The 26,780-nt window shown below is 50.2% G+C and overlaps 1 protein-coding gene across 8 annotated transcripts in view; it reads left to right on the top strand.

The window, feature by feature from the left end:
• Positions 1 to 26,780, top strand: part of GRAMD1B (GRAM domain containing 1B) — a 170,485-nt gene that overhangs the window by 114,762 nt on the left and 28,943 nt on the right. For 4 of the 8 annotated variants that reach the window (XM_071449480.1, XM_071449481.1, XM_071449489.1 and 1 more), the window contains 3 exons: positions 9,644 to 9,854; positions 18,310 to 18,330; positions 19,682 to 19,705. In XM_071449480.1, coding sequence (XP_071305581.1) covers positions 9,644 to 9,854; positions 18,310 to 18,330; positions 19,682 to 19,705 — 256 coding nt within the window. Of the gene's footprint in view, positions 1 to 268; positions 560 to 9,643; positions 9,855 to 18,309; positions 18,331 to 19,681; positions 19,706 to 26,780 lie in introns of those variants that run through there. The other 4 variants (XM_071449484.1, XM_071449485.1, XM_071449488.1 and 1 more) reach the window with 3 other exon arrangements.

Below are 26,780 nucleotides of genomic sequence, written 5' to 3'. Positions count from 1 at the left end.
GACAAACACAACGTTTCCAACCTGTCGGATTTGTAACTCGTAGCGTTTTTTCCATCCCTTTTTCCCAGCCTTTGGGGGTCTCTTTGCCGGGGCGATGCGATCGGGGCGGGCAGGGGTGGGCGCATTATGTAAAACGAGGAGGACAAACATAACGTTTCCAACCTGTCGGATTTGTAACTCGTAGCGTTTTTTCCAGCCCTTTTTCCCAGCCTTTGGGGGGTCTCTTTGCCGGGGCGATGCGAGCGGGGCGGGCAGGGGTGGGCGCATTATGTAAAGCGCTGCGCAGGCGTGTGCGCGGAGCGTGTGCGGCCGCACCGGGCAGCACCAGCGGGGGGACGGGCATGGGCACGGCCGGGGCCGGGGCAGCGCCGCGGTGGCCCTGAGAGCCCCGGCAGGGGCCGTGCCATGCTGCAGGAGGTGAGTACCCTCCCGGCCGGCCGCACAGTGCATGAATGAATGAATGAGCCCCATGAATGCCGGGCGATCCCCACTGAATTCCGCCTAGCTGCTGCCGCTGCCGCTGCTGCTGAGCCGCTCCACGCTCCCCAATGGCTGCCAGGTCAGTGCTGTCGCTGTCACACGTGTGTCACACGCAGGGCTCGGCTCTGGCGGCTCCTCCATCGCACACAGGCGCTCTCCGGGCAGATTAAAGCTGGAGTCCATGTTGGTTGCTGCTGCTGCTGCTGCTGCTCCTCTGCGTTCGGGGGACGGGAGAGCAGGCGGCGTGACATCATGGTGCAGAGATGCTTCGTTTCTCTTCCTTTCCGCGGGCTGATCCCTTCTTAATTTTCATTTTATTTTATTTTTTTCTCCCTCTCCTTGTTCTCTTCCCCCCCCACGCACGTGCCCTGCCTCTCCTGCAGGGCGGAATTGCTAAAACAGCCTTTTCGATTGTTCCGAACAATGGGCAAATCTGATTGTTTGGGTTCGGTTTTTTTTTCTTTCTTCTTTTTTTTTTTTTTTTTTTTCCCCCAGCTTTCATTCCCCTCACCCCTCCTCATTTCCCCTTCACGCCCTGCTGTGTCCCCCATCCCCCATTCCCATAGGGACACTTATTCCTGCCGTAACATCTGGGTCCGGGGAAAGAGGGAGGCAGGAGGGGGTCGGGGTTGGATGCGTCACGGAGCCGCTGCAGGAATATGGTTGGATTTGTTTGCCCATGTGCTCTCCTGCCTCTGCAAGGGCTCGTGGTTCCGCTCTGCCTTCCTCTCCCGGTGTTTGTGTGTTTGCACTGATGGGGAGAGGCAGGATTTGGTTTGTGCCGCTTTTTCAGGCTCTGCTCCAGAGTCCCTTCAGGTGGCTTTTTGCTTTTTTAATATTTTTTTTGGCAAGGGAGAACAGTAGGAAGTGAGGATTCATTGCACTGTGTGTGTTCATAGAAAGGGAGAATCTGCTGAAAGCCCTAAAAAATAGCTTTTTCTTAGACTGCTGGTGGCTGGCATTGTCCTGTGCATCATGGAAATGCTGCTTCAGAAAAGAGAATCTATTCCTGTTCCCTTGCTCCATTAAATCACATGCATCTGCAGGAGAGGCTGGTAGATTTAGGATGCAGCTTGTGATTTTGACTCAGTAGGATGGAAACTTCAAATCTTCGGGTTGTATTTACCTTTACAGCAGTGCAATAACTCAGAACCCCCAACTTTCTCTTGGAGAAGCCCCCATGTGATAAAGAGCTGGGTGAAACCCCCATGTGATAAACAGGTGGATGAAACCCCCATGTGATAAACAGGTGGATGGAACCCCCATCTAATAAAGAGCTGGGTGAAAACCCCTTCTCTGGGTGAAATCACCCATCTGATTAAGAGGTGGGTGAAACCCCCATGTGATAAGGAGCTGCATGGAACCCCCATGTGATAAAGAGCTGGATGGAGCCCCCAGCTATAAATAAACATATATAATAATAAATATAATAAACATAAATATAATAAACACCTGGATGAAGCAGGAGAGAATCTGTTAAAGGGAGGGGACAAGGTTGAGCCGGGTTCTCAGGACAAAGGGCACTTTGTGGCTCTTGCACTGGGGGGCTCTGGCCCTCTCTGGTTGTGCCTCGGGGCTGCTGCAGGGCCGGAGCAGAGCAGGGGGAATAATGCACAGGGGGGATCAATCAGAAGTTGTTGTTTTGTTATTTTCAGAAAGGTAACGGGAGGAAACATCAAGGGCTGAACAAAGGGAAACGGCTTTGATCCCGGCTTTGAAGATCACAGCATCTCCCATTAACTTGTGAGGGCTGTGCTGACGAGCTGTGGGAGTGAGTGGGACGATGCGGAGCTGCAGCTTTGTCTGCTGCTCCTGCTGCACAATGTCCCTGCCCGCCCCCGCTGCCTGCGGGCTGCTCCAGCCTTCCTGGAGCCTTCCTCAGGCTCACTCCCACCGGGCCTGTGAGCCTGGACGAGGCTGGGGTGTGCTCAGGGGGACAGTGCTGGGCTGGGGATAAAGCCCAGGAAGCCTTGCTGGAGTTACAGCAGGGGAAAAGGTGCCTGAGCTCTTTGGAGGGAATCTGGGAGTTGTATCACACCTACATCCCCACCCCAAAGTGGGCCTGGGTGTTCAGCACCAGCTCTGTTGCTTTATCTCACTCTCCCTTGGAATAAAACGCAGATGACAGCAGCATTGCATCCCCAAAGCACTGAAAGATTCTGATGTTAGCTTGGAAACGACAAGGATTAAAATAACCAGCTTGGATTTGTTTTAATTTTTATTTTTATCCTTTGAGCTGTCAGGTTTTCAAAACTTCCCTCACATCAAAGATGGTTGAACAGGGTCTGTTGTTGTTTTGTTTATTTCTTAGACAAGGCTTGGGAGCTCTGTTCTGTCCCAAGTTCCAGCCTTGGAGATGTTGATGGAAGCCTCAGACATTGCAGTTCTTGCTGTTAATTACAGGAGCTGCTGACTTTGTGGTGGGGAGGGGAGGAAAACAAAGCCTGGATCTGTTCCTCCCTGGGAAGTGAGTGGGTGACCTGCAGGTGACAGTGCTGGGGCTGTGTCTGTCACCTTCAGAGGGATGTGAAATTCTTACTTTGTGCTGTTTCCCCTTCACTGCCTCCCAGATTTCTTTGTGTTATCCATCATGCTTTGTTTTATGTGGCTTGCCTTCCTTTGGAGCAAGTGGAATTACAATAATTTGTGACTGAGGGAGGGTTTAGGGTGTGATTTATAACCCTGCCCGTTAATGACCCTTTCCAAGCTGTGACTGGTGCGTTATTGGATTTATTATGCAGATCTCTCTTGTTGCATTTCAGAAACATTTTCCAACTTCTCCTCGGGATTTTTGCAGCCACCCCAAGCAGGAAGGGAGAGGTTTCTTCCAAGCTGGCTGAGGGGTGGTTTCTGTGAGAGATGAGGCCGTTTGTCCATGGGTCTGTCTGTCTCCAGTGGTAACCAGGATCGGGTGATCCACAGGGACAATGCCATGGTTAATAATGCATCTGCCCATCCTCACACTGCTGGCTCTGGGCAGAAGGCAAATTCCTTCCTAATGCTTGCAGTGATTTGCTAATCCTCTGAGGCATAATAATTGCATTAATTTTATTTCATGAATATGTAAACATGTGATTGGATGTCACGGGAGGACAGCATTCTGTGAAATGGCAAAATAGACAGAATAAATCTTAAACAAAGCTGGACTTTCCTGCTAAAAAAACATGCAGAAGGCAGACTATTTTTATATTCTTTTCAAAGCACTTGTCATGAAACACTCCTTGGTTTCTGCACAGCCCTGCAGGTGTCATTGCTTTTTTGACTTATTGCTTTCTCTTTTGTCTCTCTTGCTGGGAGATGTAATAGAAATATAACATTTTGTTATTGCTTGTAGAGCAATGGCGGGCCCAGGGAATTGCTCCAGGATCTGTGCAGGTTTTCATTCTTGGATTATCAATTTGAAGGGAGTGTAGGTTGGTGATCAAAAGTTGTTACCATCTGCTTGCTGTTTGGGAGACTGCATAATGAGCTGCTGAATCTCCTCGTTTTCCACTGATGTCAGACTGGATGGCAGAAAAGTATCTTTGTAGGCGTCTAATTAACCCCCCTAATAGCTGCTTCTGAGGAGAATTAACTCTTTTCAGTGCCACAGCCAGGCCTAAGGTGCCTTCTTGACCTTTCTGCTCTTTTCCAGACTACCAGCACAGTTCTGTGCCGCCCTCCAGGATCTCCTCAGGGAAGTGTAGGCACAGGCTTGGCTTTGCACAGCCCATGGATTTCAGACAGAGAGAGTTCATTATGTGCTTCAATCTGTGCATTTCTGCTGGGCTGGGGACGTATTGCTCAGCACTTCCAGAGCTCAGCTCAAATTGCAGCACAAACCCCAATTCTGGGCCTGGGAGAGCTCATTACCAGGCCGGTGCTGCAGGGAGGAGTGAGTAATTGCAGGATGACTCTTGGAAAGCAAATTCTTTTGAGAGCTGAGGAAAGACTTGGAGGCCTTTAAGCTTTCCAGATCAGGACTTGCTTGAGGGAATCCAAGGGGTTGAGAAATGCCCTGCAGGGAATGGTGTGGGTGGTGTTTTTCTGCCCCTGAGAAGCTGCTGGTGGCCACAGCTGGGTACCTGAGGCTGCTGCTTGTTCAGCTGAGCTGCTCCAGTTGCAAAATTCCTTGGTCCTTTTCCTACTTGTGGCTGAATTCTAACTCACATCCTGCAAGGGGCAGAGCCAAAGGGATTTGCTGTGTTGAGCAGTGTCACAGGTGCTGTGACAATGCCCTGTGGAGATGGCTGCTGGCTCTGGGGGCACATTTGGGAAGGAATTGCTTCTGGCAGTCCCAGGGATGGCTGTGATTTCAGAGCTTTGGTGTCACTCCAGGATGCTTGGGTGTCATTCATGCAGAATTCATTTACCAGACTGCAGCAAAGGCAGGTTTCTCATGGAGTTCTCCATGAAAACATTATAAAGAGTTCCTTTGTGGTTTTAAGAACACTAGGCTTAACTTGTGGAATGCCTTTCCCAAAGTGACAGCTTGGTGAAGTTCTGTTCATCCCCTGGTTCAGACCCTTACAGGGAATATTCTGTTGGAGGAGAAATTTGGCCTTTCTGTGGTGTCTCAGGGGCTGCTCCGTGCATTGCCAAATGTTCTTTTTCATCAGCTGAAGGAAAGCTTGTAGAATCCCAGAATGGTTTGGGTTGGAAAGGCCCTTAAACATCATCTGTCCCATGGGCAGGGACACCTTCCACTATCCCAGGCTGTTCCAAGCCCCATCCTTGGAATTCCAGGGATGGAGCAGCCCCAGCTTCTCTGGGCACCTCTGCCAGGGCCTCTTCACCCTCACAGGGAACAATTTTTTCCATTTATCCAACCTAAATTTCCCCTCTTTCAGTCTGAATCTATTACTCCTTGTCCTATCACTACGATTTCTGCTAAAAACCCCTCTCCAGCTCCAAGATACTGGTGGGCTGCAGATTCTTTCCTACACTGCTGCAGATATTGATGCTTTTCCTCCACATCTGAGCAGTTTGGCCTCTTCCCATCCACCCCATGCTTGCTGATGGTATTTTGATGAGGTTTTTGCTCTAGGGACAGCAAGGACATAAAGCAAGGAGACAAACCCAGCCTTGGCATTCCAGGGATGGAACAGCCCCAGCCTCTCTGGGCACCTCTGCCAGGGCCTCTGCACCCTCACAGGGAACAATTTCTTCCATTTATCCCACCTAAATTTCCCCTCTTTCAGTCTGAATCTGTTATTCCTTGTCCTATCACTACAATTTCTGCTCTCCAGCTCCAAGATACTGGCGGGCTGCAGATTCTTTCCGACATTGCTGCAGATATTGATGCTTTTCCTCCACATCTGAGCAGAGTCTACCACGCTTGCTGATGGTATTTTGATGGGGTTTTTGCTTTAGGGGACAGCAAGGACATAAAGCAAGGAGACAAACCCAGCCTTCTGTGCTTTCAAATGCTGTGTGCAGAGGTTTTCACCTCAGAGCAAAGGGGCTGCTGCTTAGGTGGGCTTGTTTGTGTTCTGTCCCTCACTTAATCTGTCTCACCCACTGAAGGCTACTCTGCAGGGGGACGTGAGGCCCTGAATGCACTCTGGGCAATTAGGTCTCTAAAGCGTTATTTATTACAATTATTTTTATTTCAAAGTGGGTCAGGGCCGTTTTGGCATTTCAGGCGTGGATTCCTGGTTCAATTGCAGGCCTCGGTCGCCATGGCAACTGCAGAAAGCGTTCGTCATGGCCGGGCTTGGGCTGGATTCAAGCTCCAGGGAAGGAGCAGGAGCAGGGAGAGCCCTGAGGGGCTCGGGGCAGGGGCAGCCCTGTGCTCTCCGTGCCCATCCTCGCTGGCATCGGCCAGCAGGCTCCTCATTTCCTCTGTCTGTGCAGTCCCCCATGTGAGAAATAGTCAGCTTTTTATCAGAATATCCTGAATTATCAGGAAATTCAGCCCTTCTGGGTTTGATATTTGTGCAGGGAAAGCCAAAGAAGGAGCCCTTCATGTTGTTTTTCCCCGCCTATTTCTGCAGAGGTGAGAATCCACATGCCCCTAACATGAGAGATGTGAATGGATTTAATTTTTCAAACTAAATACAAGCTTGAAACGAGTCTTTAATGTGAGAAATATTCAGGTTTTCCCAGTTATCAGAAAATAGGAGGGGAATTCAGCCCTCCTGGGTTTGGTATTTGTGCCACTGACTGCAGGGAGAGCCAAAGAAGGAGCCCTTGGTGTTATTTTTTGCCCCCCTATTTCTGCAGAGGTGAGAATCCACACACACACCTAACACGATATTTGGGGATGGTTTTAATTTTTTTCAACTAAAAAATGAGATTGGAAGACGAAATCTGCCCAAGGTTGTGCTTGGCAGAGCCGGCACCAAAAATTGTGGCTATGGCAGTGTGTGAGCTGGGCAAAAATAAAATTGCCAGCTCTGAGCAATGATCTGAATGCATCTGAATGATCTAAAACATCTGAGCTGGTGCTGCTCCTGTGCAGCTGCAGTGCTGGGCTGTGACTAAAAACCCACCTTGAGGAGCTCTGTAAGACCTTAAAAAGACTAAAATAGCACCAAACTTTCCAGCATTTTTCATCCTGAGTTTCACCTGTGCGCTGTGGCAGCTGCACCCTGGGTTTGAGCTGCTCATTCTGAGCTTTCATTGAGCAGCAGCAAAATCTCCCAAGTGCAAACTGAAAGCAAACAGAGGCTGGGCTGAGTTTGGCTTTTTTTGGTCTTTACAGAGCTGCTCTAAACTCAAGCTCAAAGTGAAACTGAACTCGCACGAAGTGAAAGTGAGACAGGGGTTGTGTGTGGTAAACTCAGCTTTTGTAGAGCTGTAGAGGAACAATTAGTCCATGTGTTCACCCAGGTTTAGCCAGCAATGTGCTGGTCAGGGACAGTGGCTTCAAATTCCTGCCTTGTGTTTTTGGGGACCTCTCACACAACCACTGTTGCCTCAATAACGAGCAGGACCAACACAGCCTCAGAATTCAGAGGTTTTAACTGGAAGTCTGCTTTTTCTGCAGTCTGTAAAAATGGCAGTTCAGAACCAATTCCATCAGTTCAGAACCAATTCCATCTCTGGGATCACTGCTGATGAACTTGGAGTCACCAATCTAGCTCTGCTGGGCTGCTAAAATTGAGTTTAACAGGAGCACAGGCCAGGTGAAACACCCATTTTGACTAGATCAACTGAAAGTCTGTGAAGGAACCTGATGCTTTTTAATACTTCAATAAACTAAGAAATCCCTGATAATTTTACTTCATGTTGTACCTGATCTGTGGCAGGCAGAGCTGCTGGGAGAATGGTTCAGATCATTTTTTATCTTTTGCTTCAGTTATTATTTGGGGGATTAAATCTTGAATATTGCTACAGTTGTTGCTGTACTGGTGTAGCATTCAATATTCCTGTGCCTTGTCCAGGGAAAGGGAGGGCACAGGACAAGAAGATGTGACAATATTTCCCTTGGGGATGTTCCATTGCTCCTCGTGAAGAGCCCCAAGCCAAGGGGGATTGCTCTGCGCTGGAGCTGCCTTGGGGTTTGGCTGATATTTGAACAGGTTTTTATTGCTCTATATTTCTCATTCTACTGACTAGAAATAGGTAACAGAGCAGAGTTTAACTTAAATCCACCTTCCTGCCTGCAGAACATTTTGCACACCCATTTTCATTTCAAGCCTGAAATGAAATCCCACACTTTGAAGGGGTGAAAACATCTTCTCAGGGGCTCCTGGGAAGCTCCACGCTGCTGTTCCTGCCCCGTGCCAGCTCCTAGGAAATCTGATTCTGGCCCTGTTTGCATAAGCAGCTTGGCTGTGTGCTTCCTGCAGGCTGCTCGGGGAAAATTTCATCACTTGTGCATTGACACAAGCAGTGAGCAAATAAAGGAGAATTTACAAGACCAGTTCATCCAAAACCAAGCCAAGCCAAACCTGGGGAGTGCGTTACACTGGCTGCTCATATCTGACTAATGCTTGTAAAATGGTTTTGGCATCTTCAGAGGTAAGGAGAGATGGATACGGTTTTTATCTGGGAATTAATGAAACCTCAGGCATGTGTTCAGCTCCTCTAGGTTTTCAGGGAGGAAATGATCCTTTTGGAGTACATTGCTGTGCGTTATTGTGATTGCTGTGTGCAATTTGGCTTTAATCATAGCCCTTAAGAGTCTGACTGTAACAACTTCTTTAATTCAGTCCCTTGCAGCTGTAATTCCTCCATCCTTTCCCTGCTGCCTGTGCTGTCAGATGTTTGGTGTTGCTCATGGGAAAACAGGCTCCTGAAGAAGTTAGCACAGGTCCAGTCCTTGCACCAGGCTCCTCTGTGACCTGCTGACTGGGGCAGCACAGCTGGGAAAGCCTCGAGGATGTCTGGGCTGGTCAGAAATAGATTTGACTCCTGAAGGAAATGAGTGATGGAGGGAAAAATGGGGGTAGTGTGTGGGATTTTGAAGAGTCTGGCAGGAAGGAGAGGCATCAAAAGAGAAGGAGCAGTGAGGAAATCTGAGTTTTCCTGTTCTGTGTTAGTTTGTGCATTACTGGCTTGCTGATCTATGTACTGGGGCATTTGCTGAGGAAAAAGAACGAGAAGTTCCATTCCCCTCATAATTTCTGTAAAACTCTGAAAAGCCTTGCTTTTCCCATTGTGAAAAAGGAACTTAATTTTTAATTTTTTTTTTAATCACAAAGGCTTTTGGGTCACAGCAAACCGTTTTCATGCCCAGCTCTAACTGGTGTGGGAAAGGATGGCTCTGTACAGGAAATGCTGCATTGAATGTCATCACAGAGCCCAGGGCTTTCTGATGCTCTTTGATGGGGTGTTTTGTGAAAGGTGTGACCCCATTTTCGTGCATCCTGTTGAGAAGAGCTGCACTAACAAAGGAGGGGCAGAGCGAGGCTGTATTGAGCACACGCTGACACCTCTCTCATTCCTCAGTGCACACTTGACTTTGCTGAGCTCAGACCATTTGAAACTCCAGGAGCCAGCGAGTTCCTGCTGGTGGGCACTGCCCTGTGGTCTGAGGGCTGGGAGGGTGGCTGGAGAAAGGCACTGCCAGCAGTTCCTCTGCTAGAGGAGAAGTGCCTGAACCCATGGGGGGCATGGGGTGTGCTGCTCTCAGACTGCTCAGGAAGCAGCTCTGTGCTGTGGCTGCCGCCCAGCTCGGGCTGTGTCAGCTCGGAGATGCTCTAACCCTGCCCTGTGCCCTCCCTGTGCCCCACAGTACCGCCAGTAACTCCAACCGCAGCACGCCCGCCTGCTCCCCGATCCTGCGCAAACGCTCGCGCTCGCCCACGCCGCAGGACGCCCAGGGGGACGCCATGGTGGAGAAGGGCTCCGACCACTCCTCGGACAAGTCGCCGTCCACGCCGGAGCAGGGCGTCCAGAGGAGCTGCTCCTCCCAGTCAGGCCGCAGCGGGGCCAAGAACTCCAAGGTGAGGCTGAGCGCGGGGCCGCGGGTGTCGGGCTGTGCCACGCTGCCTTTGTCCTCTGCCGCCGCCTTCTTCTCTGGCTGGTTCCTTCCCTCTTCCCACGTGGGGTTTCTGGAGGTTCTCCTAACTCAGAGTCCTTCACCTGGGTCAGGCTCAGCACAGCTCTGAGGCTACAGCTTTCTCTGAGTCCTGTTTTCTCTAGGTCCTTTTTCTTGAGGAAAGGTCCTTTCTCTAGGTCCTGTTTCCTCTAGGTCCTGTTTTCTCTAGGTCCTTTCTCTAGGTCCTTTCTCTAGGTCCTTTCTCTCAAGGAAAGGTCCTTTCTCTAGGTCCTTTTTCTTGAGGAAAGGTCCTTTCTCTAGGTCCTGTTTTCTCTAGGTCCTTTCTCTAGGTCCTTTCTCTTGGGGTCCTGTTTTCTCTAGGTCCTTTTTCTTGAGGAAGGGTCCTTTCTCTAGGTCCTGTTTCCTCTAGGTCCTTTCTCTAGGTCCTGTTTCCTCTAGGTCCTCTCTCTAGGTCCTGTTTCCTCTAGGTCCTTTCTCTAGGTCCTGTTTCCTCTAGGTCCTCTCTCTAGGTTCTGTTTCCTCTAGGTCCTTTCTCTCAAGGAAAGGTCCTTTCTCTAGGTCCTTTTTCTTGAGGAAAGGTCCTTTCTCTAGGTCCTGTTTCCTCTAGGTCCTGTTTCCTCTAGGTCCTGTTTCCTCTAGGTCCTGTTTCCTCTAGGTCCTTTCTCTAGGTCCTTTCTCTAGGTCCTTTGTCTTGAGGAAAGGTCCTTTCTCTAGGTCCTTTCTCTCTAGGTCCTTTCTCTCTAGGTCCTTTCTCTCGAGGTCTTGTTCCTTGGGAGGCTCTGTGGGAAACCTCCTCCACCAGGGGTTTTCAGCACACCTTGTAACTCAGCTGTTGCAGTTGCTTTTTATCACCTGGATCACGAAATTGATAAGGTTTCCCCTGTGAAGGGCCTGTGCATTCCCCCAGTCCTGTCCAAGCCCTCTGAGATCAGTTCAAACTGCACAGAATCACTTTTCCCACCCCCTGCCCATTCCTCCCTTGGCTGCAGTGTTATGGCTGGCTTGCCCAGGGTCGCTGATATTTTCCCCAGGAAGGTTTTGTGTCTTTGGACAAGATTAGAAACAGCCTTGTCTTTGCTGTGCAGGGGTAAAGGATTTCAGGTTTGGCTCTAGGGTTTTTTTGTGAGGAGTGGGACCTGGTAAAACACACACAAGAGCCTGGGGTGCCAAATAAAGCTTTGATTATAACCCCGAGATCAGTGATGTGTCAGCTGTCAGGAGCACCTGTGTTTGCCCAGATTTTTGAAGGGAGATGTTTCAGCCTGAATAATTTCCCAGGCAGAGCTCTGATGGCTTGTACAAAATGAATTGTTAGGTCTTTGCCTGATTTATTGCTGGGCTGTGTCACAGACAAGAAATCCTCATCCCCTCCCCTTCGTGGCCACTCAGCAGAGGGACCAGGACTCAGTGGCCCACATTCTGATCTCTCACCACTCTGGGGGCAGTCTGTGAGTTCAAAAGAGGGGGGAAAAGGGTTTTCAAGCTGAATCATTGGCGTTCTGAGGTTGCCCTTGAGGTCAGCCTGGCTTCCTGTGCACACAGTGACCTACAAACCCCGGCCCAGTGCTGGTGACACCCTCAGCACGGGGTTGCCAGCGCTGTGTTCCCAAAGGAAGCCATGGGTGGGAGGATGCAGGGCAGGCTGAGCTCAGAGCCACACTGGGGGTGATCTCAGGGAAAGGGGCTCCTTGGGAAGGGGAACTGTTGCTGTAGGACACGAAAAACCACAAGTGCACACCGCTGTTTTCAAGGTGAAGGAAAAAATAAGTTTATTTCCTAACTCTAACATTTACAGTTGTCTAAGAGTGACAGTGGATTGGAGGGTGACAGTGCCACCTCTCCAATGACACTGGACAAACCAACAGCCCATCAACTTTCTCTTCTTCTATAAAAGAATGCAAAACAATGAGTTATTTACAGAAAGTGTGTGAGAAAGTTCACTACAAGAATGTCAACATCAAAAAGCTTAGAAAATCTTAAAAAACCAAAGTGACAGGGAACCACAGAGAGGAGTTGTGTCACCCTGGCCCTCAAAATTAAAATCATGGGAGTGAGAATTTTACCAACGCAGTGACTGCTAAAGCTGAGCTTTAATTCCTGGTGCTTTCCACGAGCAAGAGGGGGTACAGTGCTCTCTGTTGGGTGTGTGGGTTTTCCTTCTCTTGATCTGCAAGGTAATTTTTTCTTCTTCCCCTAATTTCTCTCTTTTCATTCCTGCATGCTTTCTCTCCGATTAAGTCACACAAGCGCCTCTCCAAAGTAAGCCTTCTTTTTTCTCTCCTGTCCCCCACTGTGGAGCTGTCTCATCACTCAGGAACCCTCCCTGTGGTGCTGAGTGCTGACCCCAGTCAGGCATTCTCCTGCTGTGGCTGGGAGAATGCCAGCCAAGCTCAGCCCCGTGCCTGTAGCTGGAAGCTGGGTTCACTGGCATCACTGGCATCTCTGTGTTTGCTCACACAGACTGAGAACTGGCCTGGGCATCAGCCCCTGCAGCTGCTCCCAAACCATTTCAGCCTTTCAGTTCTGCTTTCCCCTCTCCCTTGAAGTGAGCTGCTGTCTTTGCCAGGGAGAAATCCTCTGGAGTTGAACAGAGCCACGATCCCTTCTCTTTCCTTCTTCCCCCATGGTTTCAGAAACAAGAGTTGTTCTCCATGACTTCTTCCCTGCTTTTCATGATAAATTGCATTTTTGTGGCCAGTGATCTCAGCTTACTGCCCTTGCAAGCTCTGCTGTGTGATGTAAATATTAAAGATCAGTGATTTCAAGTGAACCCAGCTTGAACCTGGTAGAGCAGACCTGTCCCAAATGAATTGTGAGAATTCATGGGCTCGCTCTGAGAGGTGAGAAGTGGAAGATCCCCTCTGTGGGTGCTTGAATTGGAGACAAGATCATTTGGGATTTGATCTCACACCTCTGTGCTGCCCTCAGAAGAGTGGAAAAATCAGAAACACAGGTGGGGTGTTGTTGGAGAAAGTGCCAGGCTGTTGGCATTTCCACTTTATGGCAGCAAAATGGCTTGGATGGCTTCACAAAATCCACAGAGTCCTTGTCTTGGCCTTTTCCCAGTGGATGCCTCAGGTTTCCTTCTAGGCAAGTTCTCAGAGAGCAGTGCTGGCTCACTGTCACCCCTTGGTCATGGTCCTTGTCACCAGCCTGACCTTGCATGATTTGCTGGTGTCTGCTGGGAGCTCCTTGGTGTGTTTTATTTTAGACAGGTTGTTTTGTGCTCGGTGTCTGTGGCTGGGATAGCTGCAGGGGAGCACTGTGGGACTCAAGGTGAGCTGTGAAAGGTGTGGAGCAGCAGAGTCCTGGCAGGGTTGCTGGTGAGTGTGGGCAGGACAGGCTGTGCTGAGCTGCAGGGGCAGAGAGTTTGAGGGCAGGGGGTGGTGGGGAAGAAGCCTGGAACAGAGGGATGATTATAAAACGTGTGTGCAGTGCTTCTGGGAGGTGCCTGCAGCCAGCCCCTGCCTCTCTGAGAGGGAAAAGCCCAAGCAGTGTGAGGCAGCTGGGGAAACTGGGGAGATGTGGAGGCCAGATGAGCTCAGAGGGGAAGGGGATCCCAGGCAGGACCGCCAGCAGCCCACCAGAGCCTCCTGCCCTGCTCACACAGAATATTCTGAGTTGGAACCACGAGCATCATCCAGTGTGCAGCCTGGAGCTCTGTTCTGTGCTTCCTCTGGCACAAATGAGGAATGTTCAGGCATTAAACCCCTGCTTTATGGGTCTTTTCTTTAACCCAGACAATTCTGTTGTCTGCTCACACAGGGAGAGGTTAGGAACAAAAAAACCTGGAGGGCAAAGATCCTGAACTCTCCTTTCTCAGCCTCTTCTCCTCTCCCCACCCATCTCCTGCAGGAAGAATGGTTTGCTTTCCCAACCTTGCTGCCCAGTGAGGTGGAGCAGCTTGAGCCCATGAGTTTGCTGCTGTGCTGGTACAATTGCTGCTTGAGCTCCCTGCCCTCTTTTGTCTGTGCTGTTCTGTCGTGCTGCAGCGCTGCCGTCAGAGGGAGTGCTCCAGCAGGAGATTTGAGCACTGGAATTGTCACAGGGAGTTATAAACACTGGAATTGTCACAGGGAGGGCTCCAGGAGGAGATTTGAGCACTGGAATTGTCACAGGGAGTTATAAACACTGGAATTGTCACAGGGAGTGCTCCAGCAGGGGTTTTGAGCACTGGAATTGTCACAGGGAGTTATAAACACTGGAATTGTCACAGGGAGTTATAAACACTGGAATTGTCACAGGGAGTGCTCCAGCAGGGGTTTTGAGCTCTGGAATTGTCACAGGGAGTTATAAACACTGGAATTGTCACAGGGAGTGCTCCAGCAGGAGATTTAAACACTGGAATTGTCACAGGGAATGCTCTTCCAGGAGTTTTGAGCACTGGAATTGTCGCAGGGAGTGCTCCAGCAGGAGATTTAAGCACTGGAATAGTCAGAGGAGATGCTTCTTCAGGGGTTTTAAACGCTGGAAGTGTCATAGGCAGTGCTCCACCAGGAGTTTTTGAGCACTGCAATTGTCACAGGGAGTGCTCTACCAGGAGTTTTAAACACTGGAATTGTCACAGGAAATGCTCCACCAGGAGTTTTGAGCACTGGAATTGGCAGAGGAGGTGCTCCAGCAGGAGTTCTCAACACTGGAATTGTCACAGGGAGTGCTCCAGCAGGAGTTTTAAACACTGGAACCGGCAGAGGGAGTGCTCCAGCAGGGCTTTTAAAGACTGGAGTGCTCCATCAGGAGTTTTAAACACTGGAATTGTCACAGGGAGTGCTCCACCAGGAGTTTTAAACACTGGAATTGTCACAGGGAGTGCTCTGCCAGGAGTTTCTGAGCACTGGAACTGGTAGAGGGAGTGCTCCACCAAGAGTTTTAAACACTGGAGTGCTCCACGAGGAGTTCTAAGCACTGGAATTGGCAGAGGCAGTGCTCCACCAGGGGTTTTTAAGCACTGCAGTTCTTCACCAGTTTTAAACACTGGAATTGGCAGAGGCAGTGCTCCAGCAGGAGTTTTTAAGCACTGGGATTGTCAGAGGAGTTTTTAAGCACAGGGATTGTCAGAGGAGGTTTTAAGCACTGGGATTGTCAGAGGCAGTGCTCTGCAGGAATTTTTAAGCACAGGGATTGTCAGAGGCAGTGCTCTGCAGGAGATTTTAAGCACTGGGATTGTCAGAGGAGGTTTTAAGCACTGGGATTGCCAGAGGCAGTGCTCCAGCAGGAATTTTTAAGCACTGGGATTGTCAGAGGCAGTGCTCTGCAGGAGATTTTAAGCACTGGGATTGTCAGAGGAGTTTTTAAGCACTGGGATTGTCAGAGGCAGTGCTCTGCAGGAGATTTTAAGCACTGGGATTGTCAGAGGAGTTTTTAAGCACTGGGATTGTCAGAGGCAGTGCTCTGCAGGAGATTTTAAGCACTGGGATTGTCAGAGGAGTTTTTAAGCACTGGGATTGTCAGAGGCAGTGCTCTGCAGGAGATTTTAAGCCCTGGAGTGCCCCACTGGAGTGCCGGTGGTGCTGAGAGGCAGAAGCTCTGTTTGGGGCTATCAGCTGAGGGTGGGTGTGTGCCCTGCAGAGCTGTAACCTTCCCCAGCACTGCATGCAGGTGTCAGGTCACTGAATCGTGACTTTTTAGAGGCAACAATTAAAGGCTTAGGGAAAATATTCCATTTTTCACATTCCTCCCAAGCTCTTCCTGGTTACAGCCCCCTTGTAACCACGAGCTCTGCTCTGTGCTCCTGTAGCATCATCTCTGCAAACCTGTCCCATCTTCTCCCTCACTGTGTGCAACCTCCTCCTTCTGTTACTTATTTATTTTCTCTTTTCAGTTCTAATGCTTATGGTTTCTTTTTCCAGTATGACAGACTTAACCTGCTCAAAGTAAGAATATGTTTTTCCTTTTTCTTTCTTTTTTTCCTTCCCCTCTCCATTTTACTGTCTGTTGATTTTCACAGTTTGCATCTCCCTCTCAGAGAGTTTAAAAAAAAAAAAAGATAAATTAGAAGAGAGGATTAAGGGCTGAGGTTGTTTGGATTTTGGACAAGTCTGTTGGACTTGGTGGAGGCAAAAGCTGAGGTTTGAGTGTTGGTGTAATTAAGGATGTTGGTAAAATTATGGACATCAGTATAATGGAGCATCAGTATAATCAGCATCAGTATAACAATCATCCATAATCCATAATTATGGATCTCAATATAATTTTTTTTTGTGTGGAAGAGCTTAAAGAAGAACCTGCAGAGCTCCTTTATAGAGGACCCTTGATTCAGGGAAACTCAAATTTGAGGAAGGGAAAAAAAAAAATAAATTAGTTCCTGCAATGAACGCAGCAGAGAGGACTGAAATCCTGTTGGGCTGTGCTGACACCACAGCATGGGCACCCTGATTTAGCAGGCAGAGTGACAGCAGTGCCTCTGCTGTGTGTGTGCCAATTATAGTTTGATTATGAGGGTTTTTTTTCCCCAGGAATTTCTCTGTTACGCCTTTTGCTCGTTAAGGCAGACAGATGGCAAAACAAATCTGCAGGAAAATCAACTCCATCTCAGGGCCTGTGCTCCTGAGGACAAGGTGCTGTGTGCATGGCTCAGATTAATTACCCTGCTGCTTTTTTTAGTCTAGACTGGGTTGCATAAGGCTCTTTTTCCACGTCCTACTTGCAGAGAGGGATGACTTCAACCCAGTCCTTTATGAATGGATCAGGTATGGCCAAGTATGGAGAAGAGTGGGAAGCAGGAGGAAATTCCTCTGCTTGGAATGGGATGTGAGCCATGCTCTGTGTTCAGTCCCTCAGCTCATCTCCTTTCCCCAGGATTTTTGGGGAAAAGGGAGCGTTCCTCTTTTTAATGTCAGAATTTTGTATTTTAGCCTGTGTGCTGTGTTACTGTGGGGCTTTTCATGGATCCTTCAGAATTGGGATCCAGTGAGGTTTTGTGGCTGGAGTGGCACACAGGGAGCAGGAAGGTCCAGGATGGGAACAGAGCTGCTCCTGTCCCTTCACAGAAATCTGTTCCACTCTGCCCTCATCAACGCTTTCCTCCTTCCCTGTGTGTCCTTGGTGGGCAGGCAGTGCCTGTGTCCCTGTGAATGTTCCAGGGAATTAATTCCCAGGGAGGTTCCTGCAGCCTCTGTGGCCAGGCACAGCACAGAATGTTTCCCTTCCTATTGCAAACTGCCTGCAAAGCCTGGAAAATTCTCCAAGGTCAGCAGCAAGATGGCTTCAGAGGAGGGAAGGCAGTGAAATATTGCTTCTGTCCTTGTGTGTTACCCACTGAAGGGTGTGGGAGAGGGGACAGCACAGCTGGAGATGCCCACCCTCATGGGGAAGGCTCTGGTGCCCCCAGGCTTCACTGGCACGAGGGAAATGCCCCCAGAAAAGGGGGATTCCTGTGATTCCTGTGTCCTGAAGGAGCTTGGTGTCCTGCCCTTGGAAAGCCAGCCTGGCTGCGGTGGGAAGCTCATTCCTTCCTCTCCCTGTGCAGATAAATCTCATCTCCAGCTGAAAATTGCCAAGTGTGGCTTTCCAAGCTGAGCCAGCTCTTTTGTGTGCTCCAGTGTGACGTGTGGCCTGTCCTCTCCAACCATCTGAAATGCCATGATAAGGATGGGGGGAAAAAAAATCACATGTGCAGATGATGCAAAACACTGTGCGCTGAAATGCTGAAAAAAAAAAAAAATCCCAGCTTTTTTTTTTTCCTTGCCCAGCTTCTCTAGCGGTTTTGTACAGCACTTTTCCTGGCTCTGTGTGTGTGTGTGTGTCTCCCTTTTAAAATTCAAAATACCCTTGGAACATTTGCCTTTTGTGGGCAAAGGTGTGTCCCTGCCCTTAGCAGTGCTTGGAGGGCTCAGTGTGAGTTTTACCACCCGGCCAGTGGAAGAATGAAGGCCCTGAAGAGGTGGCTGGCAGTGATGATGATGATGATGGTGGTGATAATGATGTGGTGCTGATGATGTGCTGATGATGCTGATGATGTGCTGATGATAATGATGATGTGATGATGCTGTGATGATGATAATGGTGATGATGATGATGATGATGATGATGATGATGATGATGATAATGATGATGATGATGATGATGATGATGATGATGAGCTCCTCCGTTGCTGGCTGGCCCTGCTGGTTGCAGACAAGGTGGCAGCATGTCTGTGTGTGTGTGCATGTGGACATGCACACCTTGGCCTGAACTGTTTCCTGTTCCAGACTCCTGCTGCTGGACTTGTCCCTTGCTCCTGTACCTGGGGATAACTGTGTCACACCACACTGTGAAACCCATTGAAATCTTCTGTTTAATCCCACTTTCACTTCACTAATGATCCAAACCAGACTGGACCTGCTTTCTCTGTCCCTCTTTCTTTTTGATCCTAAGATCTCTGTGCTAACTAATGCTTCTCTTTTATTTTGTCCTTACAGAAAAGCCAGAGTTGGTATAATGTAAGTACTCCCGTTTCTCTTGTCCCTGGGTGCTCTGGGTGGGAGGGGGGAAGGTGCAAAGGGGCTTTGCAGTGGCACTGGGGCACCCCAACCATTTCCAGAAGGAGGAGCTGGAAATGGCTCAGCACTGGCAAAGGAGGGCTGGCATCCTCAGGGAAGGGATGCCAGAGACAGAGAGCAGAAGCTTTGTCCTTTTGGCCACTCTGGTGATGCTCCCCACATCCTGCCCCTCTGCTGTCCCAGCGTGGGGTGTGTGGTGACAAACAGAGCTGCTGTCACAGACACATTTTATGAAAAATATTTTCCTCAGGGTTTTTTTCTCCTGAGAAGCTGAGAGGCCTCAGGAACAAAATGTAACCAATGGTTATCTGCTGCTGTGGAATGCAACAGGTGCATCTGGGATTGGGCTCATGTGGATGTTTCTAATTAATGGCCAATCACAGCCCAGCTGGCTCGGACAGAGAGTCTGAGCCACAAGTTTTGTTATCATTCCTCTTTTTCTATTCTTAGCCAGCCTTCTGATGAAATCCTTTCTTCTTTTAGTATAGTTTTAATAGAATATATATCATAAAATAATAAATCAAGCCTTCTGAAACATGGAGTCAGATCCTCGTCTCTTCCCTCATCCTCAGACCCCTGTGAACACCCCCACAAGCTGCCACCCTGCAAACCCTGTGCATCTCTCAGGGTGGCCTGGGGGCCACAGAGGATTTATTTTCTACCAATCCCAAAGAAACACCAACCACCCTTTGCTTCTGCCTTGGTGTTTTTTCCTTCTGCCAGCACGAGGGGCCCTGCTCTGGGCTCAAAGTCGGTGTCACCTTTGCACGGTGGGGCCCCCAGCCTCTGAAGTAGCCATAGGCAAATGCAGCAGCCACCCGTGGTCAGCCACAATTCCTGCCCTCCTGCAGCCTTGCACAGCAGGATGGGGGCCAGCAGAATGTGGCATTTGGGCTGAAACAGTGAGGTGGAGAGGCAGAGTTGGGATCCTGCTGGGTGTGAACAGCATCACAGGAAGAGACCCCAGAGGCAGAGAGGGACTGAGGCAGCGAATGAAAGAATAAGATTTTATTTTAAGAATAAAATACAAAGCAAGGTGGGCCAAGCTGGTGGAGAAGTGGCAGATAAGGACTGTGAGCAGATGCCTCAGTCTGAGCTGGCTGCTGCCAACCCTGGCTCTGTCACCAGCCTAGAGGTGACTTTGGCTCTTACTGCTTCTGCCTGTAGCTGCTGAGCTCCATTCCCTGCTGCATGATGCTTTGCTGTGCTCTGCTTCTGTGGGTCTCTTGTGTTTTCATGTCCTCTCTATCTTATCTTTCTGTTCTCTTGTTTTTCCTCCATATATTTTCAGCATGAGAGACAGTACATCCGGAGAGTAAGCACTGGCTGCATTTTTTTGTGGTTTTCCCCACCCCACCCCATTATTTTCCTTTGTAAACAAAACAAACCCATTTTCTAGTTAGCAGAGACATTCTGGCCAGATAAAAGCAGCAGTGTGAAAATATGGATGAGGCACAGGCTGCAGGAAGTCAGTCAGTCCTACTTGGCAGTGTCATTTCCATTAAAAATTTGCTAGTGCATCTCCTTGATAGAGTTTCCCTTCTTTGGTAAGGGAATCCTTCCAGGCAGGATTTTTCTGCCATTTGGACCATTCTGGTTCCTCCATTCCTCTCCCTGCTGAGGGCAGCTCTAGAAATGAACCAGTGCAATCTCCCTCTTATGGAACCTCACATTTCCTTTGCCCACTTTCCCCCACTCTCATTTTACACAAACCCCTCCACACTGCTCTGTGTGCCAGGCACTGTGCAAACCCAACCCAAAAAATAATCCCCAGAAGAGCACATGGGCCTTAAAGATCTGCAGGACATCACCAATTTTCTTCATTTTTTTGCTGCTTTTAACTGGTCTTTTTGTCTCTGGAACACTGCATTCCTCCTTGCCAGTTGGAACCCTCCCTTTCCCCTCTCCTGGATTCCTTTTTTTCTATTTTTTATTTTTGTTTTTTTTTTTTTTTTTTCCTTAAATGCCACCAACTTCTCCTGCCTTGTGTGTTCTGTGGATCCCAGCAGTGCTTTTTTGGGATTTCCATCCCTGCCCCATGGAGAAGTGGGAGGAAAGGGGTGAAATGAGCTCATGGGCTGGTCTGGCAGAGCTGCCCCTCTCTCTGGTTCTGCTTTCTCTGCTTGGCTTTGCAGAGGACAGATCCAAACTGGTGCAGGTGCTCTGTGAGAGTGAGAAGAGAAGCCCAGTTTGGGAATAAATGCACTCAGAATTGTGGGGTTTGCTTTGTGTTCTTGTCCTCGTGGTGGAAGAGCAGAGAAGGTCAGGGGAAAGGAAAAGTCCCTGAAGTTTGTCTCATGCCTTTAGTGAGTAATTGTGTACGTGGAGACTTTGGTTTGGAAATACTGTGGTGGTTAGAGGGGGGAAAAAACCTGTTGGTTCCTTGTGGTTTTAACCATTGTAGTGTCTGCTTTGGGTTGTGTGTCTGCATGGTGAATTATTGTTAATTCATTTATTATTTTTAAAATAATTCATAAAAACAGACCTCGGGCCTTAAAGCTAATTTTCCTTTGTAGTTTTGTTTGCTGAAGCAGAGATGTGCCTTACCCTGTAGCCCTGAGGGGCTCTGAGAGGTGGAATTTGTGTTTCTCTTCCCTGAGGACACCAGGGAGGAGCTGCTCTGTCTGGGGGGGTGTCAGTAACTCCACACCTGGGAGAAGCCCCTTGTCACCAGCAGATGCCATTAAAATGAGACACAAACTGGAGATGTTTTGCTGCCAGGGATAAAATCTCTGTCCTCTCCTCATTTTCTCTGAGTTTTGGGCAAAGGGCCCCATTTCTGTGTCTCTGAGCCTGGCAGATCTGCCATGGTTTTCCTGCCTCATTCTGCCTCACGTGGGCTGTGAACCCTTCCACTCCCTGTTCCTGAATTAGGGTTTGTGTCTCAATATCCTGCAGCATTTCTGCTGCTCCACAGCAAGGTTTGCTTCCTAAATTCAGCACCAGGCATCAGGAGAATCCAGAGGATGCTCTGGAAAAGAGAATGAATAAGATGAACTTGAAAAGTTATAGAAAACTCAGCTGACAGCAGGGAAGAAGTGAGATTTAAACCCATGAGGTTTTCACTTTGGCATTTACATCCCAAGGTCTGCCTTGCTCTGAATTCCTTTATTTTTATCTCTCACATGCCTGAGTGTTTTTCTTCTTCCTTTAACTGAGCGGTTAAAAGGCACCAATTGTCTCTTTTAGCTGTTCCTAAATATCAGAATATCAGGAATATTTGCTGTCCCAGCCAGTGTGGGCAGATGAAGAGAGCCCACACTGAATAGAGCCCACACTGAATAGAGCCCACAGGTGAACAGAGCCCACACTTTCCCACCTGTGTTTGGGACAGCAAAGTCTGCCCTGAGGATTGCCTGAGTATTTTTCTTCTTCCTTTTAGCTGTTCCTAAATATCAGAATATCAGGAATATTTGCTGTCCCAGCCAGCGTGGGCAGATGAAGAGAGCCCAGCCCTTCCCACCTGAGTTTGGGAGAGCAAAGTCTGCGCTGAGGATTGCAGGGAGTGGGAGAGGAGCCCTGCTCCTGCAGCTCAGATTTGTGCACACAGGGCAGCCTCAGCCTGGCAGGAGCTCAGAGTCTCCAAAACAACCCCAAAATGCCCCTGGGGAGGCAGGTGAAGGGAGAGGGCAGAGTTTTCCTGTGGGGGAATGCAGGGAAAGCCTGTGCAGGAGGAGCTGGGAGGATCTGTCCTGGATTGTGAGGCTCTGAAGGGCCTTTGGGGGAACTCTGAGCAGCTCTTGAGCTTCTGGAGGATACCCAGACATCACAAGAGTGATAAGGAATCAGCCCTGGCTGGGCTCAGAGGGCTCTGTCTGCTCTTGGAGACCTCGTGGGTGCCACAGTGGAGGGGAAACTCGGCTGTTGGAAAGAGTAAAACATTTCTTATAAAGGCAAAGGGGAATTCTGCCTCACCTTTGTGAGAACATCAGGAAAACCTTCCCAGGGGTGGCAGGTGAGCCTCCCTCAGCAGCAGCAATCACGGGAATGGAGTTTAATGCAGAAATCCAGGCCTGATGTGGGAGCAGGGTGTTGAAGAGCCCTTTTCTCTGTAAATCAGCACAATCATCTTTGAACTCCCAGTGACCATTTCTTAATGGTTAACTCCCAGTAACCATTTCTTAATGGTTAACTCCCAGTGACCATTTCATCTGATTATTTCTGGACCAATGTTAACTCCCTGCCTTTCAGGTGCTTTTCATTCTGTCAGGTTTTCCATGACTTTCAGTGTGTGGATTACCAGTTGCTGGGTTGTAGAGGCACTAAATTGGCAGTAAACTTTCAGTGCAAGCTCCTGTGATGATGAACTCAGATCCATTTTCCAGCCCAGGTCCCAGTGATTACTTTGAAGCATCTTCCTCTGGTTTTCATTCACTTTTAAAAGGAGAAAAAGATGGAAAATCTGAGCAACCAGAATGGGTTCAGAGGAGATGCTGTTGGACTGGGGGCCACTTTCTTTGCTGGTTTTTCACACCAGCCCTGCTGTCAGTGGGGTCTAAACTCTCCCAGAGAGTGTTCTGGTTATTCCAGCAGTTTTCCAGAAGCAATGCCATTAAACCACACAAGTCCATCAGTCATGAAAATTGGGTGAGCTTTTCCTTCCCCCTCTCCTCTGTACCTTGTGCCATCTCTCTCCCTCTCCTCTGTACCTTGTGCCATCTCACTCCCTGTTTTCTGTTCCTTGTGCCACCTCTCTACCTATTTTCTGTACCTTGTGCCACCCCTGCTCCATTTTCTGTGCCCTGTGCCACCTCTGCTCCCTGTTTTCTGCTCCTTGTGCCATTCTCTGCTCCCTGATTTCTGTCCTGCCCAAGACTCAACATTCCTCAGGTTTTGTGTTCTCTGCCCCTGTCCCTTTCCCCAGCAGTGTTTGCTGGGAGTTTCCCATGGAGGATTTGTTTGTGTGACATGAGGAGATGTCACCGCAGGGAGATGCCACCACAGGGAGTGACCCTTGTGTCCCCATTTCCCCAGGGAGCTGTTCCCTCACCTGGGCAGTGCCATCCTGTCCCATCTCTGTGTTTGCAGTGCAGTTAATGTTTGCTGCCTCCAGCTCCAGGTCAGCTCTTCCCATTGCTGCTGGCACCATCTCTGCACAGGCAGGGGGCTGGGGGTGGTTGTTTTTTTTTTAATTCAATCCCATTTGGAGTTTCCAGCCAAGGGAAACTCAGTAAAGCAGTGCAGGTGGCTGTAATGCCAATTCTTTGTCATTCACGGCCTACAGAATGGTTTTTTTGGGGGGTTTTTTTTTGGTTTTTTTTTGGGTTTTTGGGGTTTTTTTTGTTGTTTTTTATTATAATTCACTCATCTTGGGGTGCAGATGGGTGCACTGCTACAGTGCTGGATGGAGACACCTCTGTGCCCCAGTGATTTTGGGGTGCAGCTGAGCAGACACAGCTCGTCAGTGAGCAAGCTTCCCCCCCTGGCCTGGAGCAGGGGCTGGGTTGGCTGCTTGGTGCTTTTTGGGATCTGCGTGCCCAGTTCTGGAAGAATGAGGGGTTTATTTCAGGTTTTATTTCAGGGGTTTATTTCAGTGTTTGCCCACAGCTGAGCAGATCTGGTGCTGTGGGCATTCACCTGGGCACTGCCAGCACCTGAGCAGGGAGAGGCTGGGAGCCAGGGCAGGGGGCACAGGGAGAGCCAGCACCCCAGGGCATCTCCTGCACCTGCAGGGATTTCACTCAGCCCTTCGTTTCCAAGGTGACCTGACTGAATTCTAATGAATGAATCCTAGAAAGTCCCATTTTCTGGGGAGGAGAGTGGGCTCAGGAGTGGTGCAGCCCCTCAGATTCTGCCTCCGTGGGCCTCCCATGGCCGGTTCCTCCCAGCCACATCCTTTATTTTTATCCATCACACGCCTGAATGTTTTTCTTCTTCCTTCAACTGACCTGAGCAGTGAACAGACACAGAATCACAGGGTTGGAAGGGACCTTCAAGATCATCAAAGCCCCAACAGCTCAACTCAACCCTGGCACCCAGTGCCACATCCAGGCTTTGTTAAACACACCCAGGGATGGGGACTCCACCGCCTCCCTGGGCAGAACATTCCAGAACTTTATCACCCTTGCTGGAAAAATCTTCTTCCTGCTATCCAGCCTGTATTTCCCTTGGTGCAGCTCGAGGCTGTGTGCTCTGGTTGTGTCAGTTCCTGGAGACAGAGCCCAGGGCCAGCTGAGCACAGGCACCTTTCAGGAGCTGTGCAGTGATGGGGGCACCCCTGAGTCTCCTTTTCTGCAGGCTGAGCACCCCCAGCTCCCTCAGGGGTTCCTCTCAGGGTTTGTGTTCCCAGCCCCTCTCCAGCCTCGCTGTCCCCTCTGGATGTGCTCAGTGTCCCAAGGTCCTTCCCAAGCTGAGGGCCCAGAGCTGGGCACAGCACTCAGGGTGTGCCCTCTCCAGTGCCCAGTCTATTCCCACTGAGCTCAGTGGGGCCCAGGAAACACAAATTTTGCTCCTCACACGTGCAGAGCAGCTCAGGTGCCCCCCATCCATCCATCTCAGCCCTGTGAACAGCCCCCATCACCCAGGGGTGTCTGCAGGCTCAGCCTGGCTGAGTCTCCTGAGTCTCCTTTTCTGAGCCTCCTTTTCTCCAGGCTGAGCACCCCCAGCTCCCTCAGGGGTTCCTCACAGGGTTTGTGTTCCAAACCCCTTCCCAGCCAATTGTCTTTTTCAGGAATACAGAGTTTATTTCTTTTTCTAAAGATGAGCCTATCAGCAGTATTTGCTGTCCCAGCCAGTGTGGGCAGATCACAGGAGCCCCACCTGTGTTTGGGAGGGCCCGGTCAGCCCTGAGGGTTGCAGGGAGAGGGACAGGGGCCCATGTGCAGGGACTGGGACAGGAGCCCACGTCCCAGGCTCCCCTCAGGCTCCAGCACACTCTGTCCAGCAGCTTTCCATGACAGGAAACATCTGCTGGGAGGCAGGGCCGGGTTACTGCCGGGCATTGGCCGCCAGCGTTCCCAGCTCCAGCCACTGCAGCCATGGGGAGGCATTTTGGGATCTTCCCTGCCCGCCCCTTCCATGAGAAGCACAGAGACTGAGGCTGCCTTTGAGAGCAGAGCCTGAGGCGCTGAGGAGGCAGAATTGCTGCTTTTTCTGCGGCCAGTGAGGGGAAAGCTGAGCTGGAGCTGTTGGAGCCGCGTGAGTCGCAGCGGGGCCGGGGCTCTGTGGGGCCGGGTCCGGCACTCCTGGACATTTGGGGGCTTTGCTGCCCTGCTCACACCTGCCAGGGCTCCTGCAGGGGGTGCCCGCGGTGAGGCTGCAGCAGGAGGGCACAGAGGGGGCCCAGCAGCGCAATCACCCCCATGAGCCTCCTTGGGAAAAGTGCTCTGGAGGGGAAATCCTCGCTGGGATCCTCGGGGGCCGCCTGGGACGAGCTGGATGTGGGCAGGAGAGCAGGGGAAGGCACCTAAACCCACCTGGACTCCTCAGGCTGCACCTCTGAGCTTTGGATGTGGGCAGGAGAGCAGGGGAAGGCACCTAAACCCACCTGAACTCCTGCCAGGCTGCACCTCTGGGCTTTGGATGAGCTGGATGTGAGCAAGAAAACAGGGAAAGGCACCTAAACCCACCTGGACTCCTCAGGCTGCACTTCTGGGCTTTGGATGAGCTGGATGTGGGCAGGAAAACAGGGGAAGGCACCTAAACCCACCTGGACTCCTCAGGCTGCACCTCTGAGCTTTGGATGTGGGCAGGAGAGCAGGGAAAGGCACCTAAACCCACCTGGACTCCTGCCAGGCTGCACCTCTGGGCTTTGGACATAAACAAGGAGCAGAGGGAGCAGGAAGAGCAGAGTTGCAGTGCAGCTGGGGAGCTGAGCAGGGCTGAGGGAAGGAGATGGATTCCCTGCTGGAGTGTGGCTCCCTCTGGGATCTTTTCCTGGACCAAGAGCTGCCCTGGTGGGACCCGGAGGGACCTGGGGACTTCTCTGGAGGAGATGCCAGCCCTGGAGCTGATGGAATCCCAGCTGTGAGTGTCTAAACTGAGCTGGCTGTGCCCTGGCAGAGCCTCTGCTAGGACAGGTTGGAGCTCCTGCTGAGCCCTGCAGGGATTACAGTCCCTTTTCCCCACTCCATCCCCATCCTCTCTGCTTGTTCCTGGAAATCTTGGCCTTGGGCTCTTGCTGGAGCCCATCTCAGACCAAGACCTTTTCCAGATGTTCAGGCTGGGAGTTTGGTAAGTACAATTGATGTTTCTGTCATCAGCTGGTTGGCAGGTTTTGCTCACAGTGAGATCCCTTCCTCTGGGCCCTCTGCTCCTGTTGGAATGTTCTGTTTGTAGCTCTGGGCTGCTGTGAGGAGCAGGGAGCGCTTTTGTGGGCGAGGGGTTGTCTGTGATTTGACAGCCAGCATCAAATCTGCTGTGATCTGATAGCTTTTGGCAGAGCTGTGAGG

This window comes from Agelaius tricolor, unplaced genomic scaffold (genome assembly GCF_023055355.1).
Source record: "Agelaius tricolor isolate 1412-34295 unplaced genomic scaffold, bAgeTri1.0.p SCAF_29, whole genome shotgun sequence".
In the NCBI taxonomy this organism is placed as follows: Eukaryota; Metazoa; Chordata; class Aves; order Passeriformes; family Icteridae; genus Agelaius; species Agelaius tricolor.
This window is presented reverse-complemented; position numbering and strand designations above follow the sequence as displayed.